Source organism: Papilio machaon, chromosome 26 (genome assembly GCF_912999745.1).
Source record: "Papilio machaon chromosome 26, ilPapMach1.1, whole genome shotgun sequence".
Lineage (NCBI taxonomy): Eukaryota > Metazoa > Arthropoda > Insecta > Lepidoptera > Papilionidae > Papilio > Papilio machaon.
Window position 1 is genome coordinate 2,992,554 of NC_060011.1, and position 11,493 is coordinate 3,004,046.

The 11,493-nt window shown below is 36.5% G+C and overlaps 2 protein-coding genes across 2 annotated transcripts; one reads left to right on the top strand and one right to left on the bottom strand.

Moving 5' to 3' along the window:
• The first annotated feature begins 84 nt into the window (after nucleotides 1-84).
• On the top strand, nucleotides 85-10,388 carry LOC106718646. The gene is made up of 15 exons (XM_045684435.1): nucleotides 85-291; nucleotides 3,960-4,182; nucleotides 4,309-4,483; nucleotides 4,563-4,703; nucleotides 4,950-5,095; nucleotides 5,225-5,315; nucleotides 5,629-5,792; nucleotides 6,299-6,447; nucleotides 7,397-7,485; nucleotides 7,659-7,716; nucleotides 8,165-8,297; nucleotides 8,375-9,408; nucleotides 9,544-9,661; nucleotides 9,781-9,883; nucleotides 9,961-10,388. The coding sequence occupies exons 2-15, from the start codon at nucleotides 4,009-4,011 to the stop codon at nucleotides 10,104-10,106; spliced, it is 2,721 nt and encodes a 906-aa protein (XP_045540391.1). The 5' UTR covers nucleotides 85-291; nucleotides 3,960-4,008; the 3' UTR covers nucleotides 10,107-10,388.
• On the bottom strand, nucleotides 2,218-3,725 carry LOC106718795 (protein SREK1IP1). Its single transcript, XM_014512982.2, has 3 exons — nucleotides 3,537-3,725; nucleotides 3,212-3,375; nucleotides 2,218-2,422 (listed from the first exon to the last, which is right to left on the bottom strand). Exons 1-3 carry the CDS (start codon nucleotides 3,648-3,650, stop codon nucleotides 2,269-2,271), a joined length of 432 nt encoding a protein of 143 aa, XP_014368468.1. The 5' UTR covers nucleotides 3,651-3,725; the 3' UTR covers nucleotides 2,218-2,268.
• Nucleotides 10,389-11,493: the final 1,105 nt, after the last annotated feature.

The following is an 11,493-nucleotide window of genomic DNA, read 5'->3' on the forward strand; positions in this document are numbered from 1 at the left end:
AAAAGTATATAAATGGAGCTTTTAAAAGATTCACATACCGGCCACAAGATGTCACTACGTGGTGTGAACTTTTGACATGAACTTTATACAAAGTTTTTAGTATAACTTAACCAAAATACTTTACATTTTTGTGTAATGAGTGTATAAATACTATGTGAATATTGTTCAAAGTGAAATCAATTTGTATTATAGCCATGTGATGTTGATATATTGTTTAATTTTCAAAGCATTCATCGTGTTTCGTCAGAATAATGCTTCTATTATAAAAACGAAGAAATTCCCAGGATTATGGTAAGTAGAAACTGCAGATTTATTGGTATACTTATATATTTTTTATTTTGATCTCAAGATATTAAATGTTTCTCAAATAAAATTAATTTTCCGATTCCTAGGAGAAAGCTTATGTAGTGCCTACTTTCTACTTCTCTAGTTTTAGTTTGTAATTTTTTATCAACACAACTTGTTTTATCTGAAGATTTTCTGTGAAAATATAAGTTCATTAGTTTTAACAAAAGTAGAAGGATACTGTAAAATTTTATTTCTTAATAAAATTACTACATTTTTAAATACCAGTATAACTTTGTGAAAATTACAGAATATAGTGTTTAAACATTAATAGACAACATATAGAAAACCTTAATTATTGTTCTGCTTTAAACAAATAACAAACATGTTCTATTCATATAAATAATTTTAGTTAGCTAATAATTTGAAATGACATAATTAGTTATTTCTCAAGAAATATTCTTCAAGGCACTTGGATCAATATTCAATAATGTTACCTTTTATAGATAAAAGAATTTTAATAATTTAATGTGCAATGACAAGTTTTTTTTTTCATTATAACTTCTTAGATGTAATCACTAGTACATTTGAAATATGTGATATGTTGTGCTATGTTATAAAATAAATTTTGTTAGTAATAACAACACATAAGAAATAGAAAAAAATTCAGTAAAGCCGAATACTAGATATTTTATGGCATCTACTAAGAAGCGCAGGTGGCTAATCACTAACTTGCCTGAAACCAAACCAAGATTATGAAAGAAAAAAAAAGAGACTATGTTTCAGATAACTACAAAAAGTTGTCTTAAACACTCAGAGATCCAAAATAAACATGTAGAAACAAGAAATAAAATATGCATCAACAAAACACCTTCAAATAGCAGTTTAACATGATACTGAGAACTAGTACTAAAGCGAGGCATTCAGCATACAAAATACTTATTAATTATTCATGAATGTCTTAGTGAACAATTGGTATGCGATTATTCACTGTGCAATGACTATAAATGAGCTTCTAACTTTAAAATTTAAGATATTTAAAAACAAACTGTTCTGGTTTTCTGTGAAGTACATTCTGTCAGTCTGGTGTCTATAAAAAGAGAAGAATAGAAAAAAAACACCCGAGCACTTCACATATGTTGTGTAGTTACTAACCAGTCATTATCACTTGATAGAGACCAGTCTGAATTAAGCTAATTTTCCATATTTAGTGAGGTTGTGTGAGATTTAACTATCAGCCTTTGATCATTTACTTAATTGTACATACTTCATGAACCATTTGACTAAAGATTTTATAACTTTAGACTAATAGTTAACTAAGGTTCTTAATTTGGAGTAGGATTTTAGTGATATTTGACAAGGTATCGCAATAAAAATGTAGTAAAACATCTTGTAAAAAATTAAATATTTTAGTGTATTGTAAGCGGTTGTCGCCCGCGACTCCGTCCGCGGATTAAAGAAAATAATAAGTAGCTTATGTGTTCTTCTAGACTGTGTTCTATATCTATAACAAATTTCATCAAGATCCATTGAGCCGTTCCGGAGATATATTCAAACATCCATCCATCCATCTAAACATTCGCATTTATAATATTAGTAAGACAAGGATAGCTATACATATTAGTAAAACTGGAGTATCTGTATACAATATTGAAAAAAAAACATACTTTATACACATTATCTGCAGGACTGCTAATGAAAAGCCAATTTTTACAATTGTTTGTACACAATGCCGCATTTGTTCCGGGTTATCTCCCGAGCAGCTAGAAAAATTTTGTTGTGACTTCCATGGGAAGATAGTTGATGCATGTGGGAATATTATAGGCTTCTTTTTTAATTCTGCGCTGACAATGTCACAAGTGACTGCTTGTATATAAATGAAAAACATAATGCAGTTCATCACATACTTTATTTATTTATGATTAATGTCAGTCTTAACAAATAAAACAAATTACATCTAATCTGAGATTACTAAAAGTAATACTATTTCTTATTCTTTTTGTGCTTCTTTGACTTCTTTGATTTCTTTTTCTTTTCTTTACTTTTCTTTTTCTCTTTGCTCTTCTTCTTCTTGCTGTGTCTCTCGGAATCACTTGAGTCAGTACTGGATGTGTCAGTAGATGATGAGCTTGTTGAACTGAAATAATTAATTTAAATTTTAAACTAATAATTAATTGGTTCTACCATATCCACCATACATGAGAGCTGGCCTCCCACAAGATAAACCAATGATTTCATCAATCTTGTAGAAGTATAATGGACGAGGCTGGCCAAACACCAATCATTGAAACAATCTTTGGGGGGAAGCCTATGCTCATCATCATCCCTCACTAAATGTCCCCACTGTGGGGCTCGGAGCCTACCCTAAGTTAGGGGGTGACTGGGCCATAGTCAACCACGCTGGCCCAATGCGGGTTGGTTGACTTCACATATCATTGAATTTATTCGCAGATATGTGCAGGTTGCATCACAATGTTTTCCTACATTGTAAGGTCTGTTAAATGTACATATGTTAATCGAAAATCAAAAAACACATTGGTACATAGGATCCATCCCAGGGCCAGCAAATTACAAGTCAAGAGCTTAACCCCTAAGCCACCGACGCTCTAGTTATCCAGCCTATGCTCAGCATTGGGCAATATGTGGTTGATATGATGATTATGAAACTAAAATTAAATTGTGTGTAAGCTAAGGTTATATGGACTCTATCAATACTTTACAAGTTGGTCTACTTGCCGTGGCGAATTGAGCAAACTAAACTGTTAAGTAAGCAAGTGGTTGGTGTGTAGTTGAACTTTAACTACCATACTGTTACACTTTTTTAATCTTGATACAAATCTAGAAACATTATAGTGGTAATTTAACTTGATATGTTCCATCACGAAAAACGAGAGCATGTATTATTATCATATTAGCAACAAATTACCTTGATCTTTTTCTTTTTTTAGTCTTCTTTTTAATATTTTTAAGCTGTTCTAATTTTTTCTTTAATTCTGCTTCCCGCAATGTTTGAAGTGGAGTGGCATAATCCTCTTCACTGTCAGTGCTTGTACTACTAACGTCTAAAACTATTTCCTTGTTTGGATCAACCTATAAACGAAAAAGTTTGTAAAGAATCATAAAGGTTATCTTCTAAAAAAAAACAAATCTTACGTTACCAAAAATGTTGAATAATAAATCAATATGATATGTTATTTGGGTATTAAACTGAAGATATTCAATTAACTTAACAAATTAATGAAAAAATTTACTTTTATAAAGTTTCGACACTGGAACGTTAAATGGCCCGCGTAACCGCATTTCTTGCACGCAGCTCTTGTGCTATCCTTTCCGAACTTATTAACTAAATCATTATAATTGGACATTGCTTGCAGTCAAATATTATTTAAAGTTTGGCTTAAGAAACAAGTTTTTGAAACATTTCAAAGCAATGAACGAAACTAAGATTGTTTGACGTTTAAAACTTTTTGACGTTGTCGCTGTCACAGATTCCACAACAGGTTTTTTAACGTTCCATTTTCTGATGATAAAACTTTGAAATAAAAAGACTTTTTTAGTTTAGTAAATTTATAGTATAAAATATATAATATTATAATATGTTTATCCAGATGCTCGAAAAACACAACTTTCGAAAGACGCAGATGTAAAACATAAAGTTATATTCCCACTTGTAGGTAGCAGAAAAAGGAAGAAGGAAATTTTAAATAGGAGAAATGGTATACGATGGCGGAGTTCCTGCCCCTTTGCGACGTGCTGTTCAACGTGATCTCTCTAGCGGGTTACTTCTGCGACGTAGTTTTCGACGTAGTCATGGGATACGCTCTTCTTGAGCGCGGCTATAAATGTACTTTCGCGGCTACCATATCTATAGTCGTGACGTCATTATTAATATCACAGGTATGCAAACCTACGTTTTAAATTACATTTTTAAAGTAAAAGTCCAGAAAATTAGTGAATTAAAGGATGAGAAACGACCTTGAAGAATACAGGATTTGACTAACGATTTGTTTTTGACGACCGTAGGTGTTATCCCTCCGTTGGTACTTACATATGTGGTGGGCGAGCGAGGGGCGCAAAGGCCGTCCGCCCTGGCTGCCCATCCTGCTGCACTGCCTGCAGGTCGGTGTGCTGTGGCGATATGCTCGACTGCTAGTGCCAGTCGAACTGAGACGTGTTAAGCATCAAGTACGAGATCTTTGTAAGTAGAGATTACTAGATTATGTCATAAGTACATAATTACATTTGGTTAATTTTCTTTGTATTTTGTATTCGTGCAGGTATGCTTCGATTGGTGCACGCATTCTGCGAGGCGGCCCCCATGCTGCTGTTACAGCTGCACATCCTATTCAAGGACACCAGTTATGAGCCGCTTAGCGAAGTCGGCGTCACGCCCGAACCTAGCATAGACGAGCCTTCAGGTAAGAATAGTAGCACAGGTTTATATACACCAGATCTTTCATAGAGTTACTTGATGTTATCATGGCTCTACTACGGCTATTATTGCTTTTGAACCTGGTTCAGAAATCCTGAAGAAAAAAAATAAAGCTTGTGATGTTCAATAGTACTGTGAATGGGAACTTCTAAACTAACTCGTACTATTTTTCGAAATCACCAAAAGTAACAACTTAAAAAGTTAAGCTTAGACTTTAATGTATCTATTGCAGCAAACAGAGCGTTCGCTGAACTGAACGTGATATCGGCGTCTCTCTCGCTGTTCTCTGTGTGTTGGGCTCTCGCCAGCTTCAGTAAGAATGTGCGCCTTCAGAATGTACACAGGCTCGTCCTCACCTGGCTCGGTGTTATCTTCCAGGTATATATTATACTCTACATTTTCATCGTATCGTAGGTACTAGTTCCTTTTGCGTCTTCAATTAATATCCATATAATATTTTGAATACTATCTAAATACATAGGTGTAAAGTAATGTCTCTGTTTGCAGTTCCTATGGAGGTTGGGTACGATCTCTGCGAGAATTTGCGCTCTCACTGTGTACGCTCTAGTCTATGAATATTGGGTGTTTCTAGTTATAGGTGAGTTATATTTTATTTTAACTGATAATTCTAAATGTATTCTATTACAAGCAATCGTCCGGAATTTAAAAAACTTAATTAGTAGCCCTTAGTGTTCTTCCAGACTATGTTCTACATCTGTACTGTACCAAATTTTATCAAGTTCTGTTGAGCCGTTTCGGAGATACCTTCAAACAAACATCTATCCATGAAAACATTTGCATTTATAATATTAGTAAGATTGTGTCTTGTATTAAGATTGTTCAAAAGTCATTTTAAGATAACTTTCTATATGTATAATTAATTATTTTCGATCTTTTTTGTATGTGTTAAGGTTTACATTGGGTGTCGATGTTCCTATGGCTGATATCACCTCGCAACGTGTTCCACGGAGAGCGCATCAGTCGGCCGCGCAAGGCTTACCTCTCCGCTCTCATCGCATTTGTATACGTCTTCGCCTACGTCAACCTGCAGGAGCTCAACCATCGACAGAAGATGGTGAGTGATACCACTTCACATAATTAAGATAATCGTCCCATTAGATGACTTCGATTAAATAAGTTAATTCTGTAATTACAGTAGCCTAAGTAACCTGAGGGCGCTTCAGTTACCTTCTTTGTTACACTACTTTCTACTGTGCGAAAAATAAATTAGTGCCGTATTTTTTTGGATTCAAATTTCTTGTTATGTTGTTAACTGTCTGAAATAATATTCGATCTTGAACTATTTTTAATTTTGCCCAGGATTTTTTAATAATATTTTTAATTGAATCGGTTCGAATTTTATCGATTTAATAATGTCAATCGAAAAACATAATCGATTTAAAAGGCGGTCAAATGTTTTTTGGAGTCTGTTTTATAAAATAAAAAAAAAACGGGATTGCAATAATTTTCGATTCTTTAATTATAGACTTTAATAAAAGCGACAAAGGGTAAATCGGTTGTTAACTTCTTTTGGTAAGGTAAACGTCCCAGTAATTGCCATGTATCAACAAATGTTCCCAGGTGATATTCTACTGTGTGATGTGCGTTGAGAACTGGGTGTTGGTGTGCGCCTGGTGGTGGTCAGGGCGCGCTGCACGACCTGCAGCCACCGCCGCTGCAGCAGCTGCAGCATTCTGCGCCGGCCTCGCCTTCATGCTCATATACTACAGGTATTGTATTTATCACACGTTGCTGCTCGAAACACGATTTCAGGTGTAACAAGACATCAAGGCATTCAAGGGAAGTCACTACGCAGCAGCTAAGTAATTTTAGTGGCCAATAACTGATTTATTACCCGGCATTTGAGTTGGCACGTCGGAGACAAGAGTACTCTAATGATCGATGTGCCAACTGAAACGTGGAGCTATACATTGGCAGTTGTTCTTTTACTTGATGGAATGATTTAACAGCTGCAGTAATGTTTATTGAAAATAGGATAAAAGGGATGGAACTATTAGATATACTATATTTATTTTGTATACAAATATTTCGAAAGTACAAATCCAGGGACAGATCTACAAGTCAATCGTTAGACCTGTCGTATTTTACGGATCTGAATGTTGGGCCACCAAGGTTTCGGATGTAAGAAGATTGCATGTAGCTGAGATTCGTATGCTAAGATGGATGTGTGGTGTGACAAGAAAAAATAGAGTTAAGAATGTGTATATCAGAGGAAGTTTGAAAGTAGCGCCAGTTATCGAGGAATTGAGAAGCAGAAGGTTAGCGTGGTTTGGACATGTTATGCGGAGGGATGATAGTCATATAAACAAAAAAGTAATGAGATTGAATGTGGATGGCTATAAAGGTAGAGGAAGACCAAAGAAAGTATGGATAGATTGTGTGAAAGAGGATATACGTAAGAAGGGAGTAAATTCAGATATGACGGCTGATAAAGATGTATGGAGGAGTAGTACATACTGTGCCGAGAATGAATGTATGGATGTTTGTTAGAAGGTATCTGCATAACGGCTGCATGAGTCTCCTTAAAAATTTGGCATAGATATAGAACAATTTGGGAAAACACATAGGCTACTTATTAAGTTTTTTTTTAATTCCACGCGGAAAATATCGCGGGCAATAACTAGTTTTAAATAAACTTACTTATATAAATTGATGTAGATATTTCCACGTGCGGAGGTTGGGCTACATGCTGGGGGAGAACCGGCAAGGTACCAACAGCACCAACGCTTCCTCACAGAACAAGAACGGTATGGGGTAGACAATTTTTTTATATGTAATGTGTCAAATAAATGCTCATATGTTCACAAAATTTATTACTATCTCTATTTTTTCAAAGAGGATGAAAGAAATGGTAATATTTACGTAATAACTACGTCGGCGTAAACTTGTCAGTGATACATATAGACATTTATCCCAACAGAGAACGCGGCCATACCTGGAGTCTTCAATTGCCGCTTCTCTAATCCAGTTAATAATAGGTAAGTTCATCCATACAATTAAAACAAAACATTTTTCGCGAACATAATAAATTTGCGTTGCTTTATAATTTATTTTTTTTAATTTTTGTCTGTCTTTTCGCAAATACGCGTTTGTTTCGGGTAATCTTTGAAATGGTTAGACCAATTTTGACAGGACTGTGAACTAGAAGATAGTCAATGTATGAGGGAATATTGCAAGCTACTTTTTTCAATTCTATGCTGACAAAGTCTCGGCCGATCGCTGTTAAATAATATTTCCTTTAATTGTTATTGAAGTGATATATAAAAAAAAACTTTGAACTAGATACAAAATTATAAGAATGCGTCACGTTTGTAATAGTTAAAAAACCAAGAAAAAAGATATAACGAACAGTGTGGTGGAAAGAGATGAAGGTTTATATAAGTTTTGTGAATAAAAGTTCAAGTGTTATTTCTCTTTAACTTGTAGCGCTGCCAACGGTCGTAAGAAGAAGAAGCCGACGACGTTCGTGCCGCCCCCCGCCGCACCCCCCGCTGCACCCCCTGCCGCACCCCCCGCCGCCTTCTGGAGGCGCCCCCTGCCCGCCGCCCACAACCACCATGTAAAATATATCTTTTATTTAATACCATAAACAACAATAAAATTGTATTCCAACTAAAATCTAATTTTATTCAACAGGGCGGGTCTTCTGAAAATGAGGGCTCAAGCGTCGGCTCCAGAGTCAATATACAGCAAAAATTACAGGAAAAGAAACAGAAACAGCTCGCAGAACTTCGCGTTATAGAGGAAGAGATAAAACAGGGAAAGTTGGCCAAAACCACACCAGTCGCCGCTGAGGAGATATACAGCAGTCTGCAGCGTCAGCCCATACCCCGCGCCAAGACACACGCCGACCCTCCCGCCTGGCCCAGCATTGAGATGACCCACTCCTACCAGAACTACCCCGTCCTACCTCACACCTGCAACCTCTACCCCACCTACACGGAGATAAAACCTGAGTACTCCGGATCTAACTTCCAAAACGACGACGCCACGGTACAAAACGATATCAAGATGCGAATGCCCAACATTTACACTCAAGAAGCCAGAGGATTCTACGAAAATCCGGCCAACATTAGAGGAGAACGAGTCCCGGGACGATCTCCCAACTACCTCGCGCTCAGCGAAACTAGAAACTACGATTCAAACGTCTGCAGAAGTCCAAGGAACGTCATCAACAGCAGTCCGAGGACCGCTTACATATCAGATGTTAACAACTCCAACTACGATACCAGCGCAATAGACAAGACCAGGTTACAGAATCCTAATTCCAATAGCATTTACTCGGAGGATCATAGACAAAGTCTGGGCGAGTTCTCCGGCTACTGCGAGAACGGAGTACAAAATATATACAGTAAATATGGCGAGACCAAAGAGGAATATATATCTGCGCTCCACAACGCGCTGGCCAACGTACAGAGCATAGACAATATAAGGAGTATATACAACGAGGTGGGTTGCGGTCAATACGGACAGAACTGCGACAGGATGTTCCCGTATCCTGGGGGCGGAGTGGGGGGTGCAGTGGGGGGTGCGGCGGGGGGCGTGGTCGCGGGGAAGAAGGCGGAGCAGCGCAAGATGCTGCGCTGCCGCACACCGGAGATTCTGCTCGCGCCGCACTACCTTGAAACATGCACGAGACCCGTCTGCTGCCACTGGAGTGCGCCATACACGTGAGTATATTTCTTCTTAACAGCATAAGAGAAATTTATGAGGGTCATGAGATAAGTTGGTAGACGAGGGGTGGTATAGTATATAGCAATTAATTTTTCATTGTTTTTAATTTGTATTGATGAAATATTGGTTAGCAACAGGAAGAAGGAGGAGGTGGTAGGCGCGGGGGCGGGGCTGGCCAGCAGCGGGGAGGAGTCGGGCGCAGACGCCGCGCGCGACACGCCACGCCCCCCTAGTGATATAGACAGCCAGGTAAAGTATCAAAAAGGTTTGATCCAATTATGATAATGTTCACTATTATTTCAGATTTACCCATTTTTTGACCTATATTTGACCAAGTGCTTTCTATACTAAATTGTCAATTTCTGTAGATTTCATTACCACGGTCGTATACTCTGCCGCGCGAATTCCGTTACTGGAGGAGACGGCCACGGCTTCGAGACGCACATCTACCCAGCAACAATAGCAGTGACGGTCAGTATTTTTCAGACGAAATGAAACATGTTTTGTAGGAATGTTTCTTCAGTGTAAACTCAACGTAATGTTTCCAGGTGACGTGGACAGCGGCGACAACGACAGCTCGCGTCAGTCAGAGTGCTCGGGCGGGTCTCAGCCGGCGTCGGGAGTGCGGACAGAGCGCGCGCCCGAACGCCGGCGACGTCCACACACACGACACAAGCCAGAGACCGAACTATGAAGGATTATTATAAAAAAATCATCCATAATTGTCCCTAAATGATATGTCGTTTTTATTTTTTTGATTAAATGGTCATGATCATGTCTCCGTCCATTTATGAATGTATCATGACTTCATATTAATGGATCTATTTTTACTTAAACATTGAGAAGGTAATTTTTTGTATCCGTGTTTTATTAAAGCAACGGCATATCAAAAAACCGGAATTCACAATATTTAAATTATGTAGATATATAGTTGTTGTAAAGGTGAAAGAAAATAACATCTAGACTTTTAAATATTAACGGCTCAATTAATTACTAATTTAGATATATAAGAATCTCTATATATATTCAAAAGTTTGTACCTTTAAAATATTTCTGTAATTAATCTAAATAAATGTATTCAATATTAATAATTAACGTTTTGTACTTAAATTAATTGTAATTTTGTATTTTTGTACATTGTATATTTATACATAGATTGTATAGAAAAAAAAATGAGGGTAGAAATAAAATGAACGTTTTTTTCAAACTTTTATTTATTTTAATATCTATAGTCCAATTGTAAAAGGGGGGGAACCGGTCACTCTATCACTCCGTGCACTACACCTCTACTGATCTCGGCCATTTACACCAATGTAAAGAAACATCAACCAAAAAATAAGGTTACAATTCACAAATACACATTTTATGTTGAATTAAATCTAACTTAAACTAAAGGTCGGCGCACACTGAAAACTTGGACATGGTCGATGCGTATGCAAGTCAATACGAGATGCGTCCAGGATTGGAGATAAATATAGACACAAATAACAGAACATCTCCGCTCCAGAACGCATCAAAGATCTCAGTGAACTCCGATCTCACTTAAAAACTAAATTATTAGCTCAACCACGGACTTAGCGACATTTTCGGCCACAAGTTTACATTGTGTTTAAACGGAATAATACGATTTTAGACGCGACAAGATTCAAAAACAGTTTTATCTAAAGTTCAAATTGTCATCTTTACCGCGTCCGAATTCGCAAGCACCTAACATTACAAATAAAGCGACTAAACAACAAAAAGAAAAATATATTGCAAGTGTATATAAACTTAAATATCCCACAAAAACAAGCTATTTCATATAAAGTGAACAACAAGACTTTGAGGCTACAATATATTATGCTAATTGAAAATTAGTATAATCTATGTGACAGACTTTAAAAACAATATTTTGTCTAATAAAAAAAAACTATAAAATAGATTATATGAGTTGTGAATCTACAATATTTACTATGTGACATTTTATGTAATTTATATGAATTTAATATGAAAATTATTATATACATTTTGTATATAAAAATTTTCAAACAAAATTCGTAAATACAAGTGAATTTTGTTACAACAAATTTTCAAAACAGCCG

Bases quoted from the DNA above. Each gene is read 5' to 3' on its own strand.
- LOC106718646 (XM_045684435.1), top strand. From the start codon at position 4,009: ATGGCGGAGTTCCTGCCCCTTTGCGACGTGCTGTTCAACGTGATCTCT. The intron at 4,704-4,949 runs GTAAGAATAGTA...TATCTATTGCAG, and splicing joins TAGCATAGACGAGCCTTCAG to CAAACAGAGCGTTCGCTGAA. The intron at 6,448-7,396 runs GTATTGTATTTA...AAATTGATGTAG, and splicing joins TTCATGCTCATATACTACAG to ATATTTCCACGTGCGGAGGT.
- LOC106718795 (XM_014512982.2), bottom strand. From the start codon at position 3,650: ATGTCCAATTATAATGATTTAGTTAATAAGTTCGGAAAGGATAGCACA. The intron at 3,376-3,536 runs GTAAATTTTTTC...TTTCGTTTATAG, and splicing joins AGTGTCGAAACTTTATAAAA to GTTGATCCAAACAAGGAAAT. The intron at 2,423-3,211 runs GTAATTTGTTGC...TAATTATTTCAG, and splicing joins AAAAAAAGAAAAAGATCAAG to TTCAACAAGCTCATCATCTA.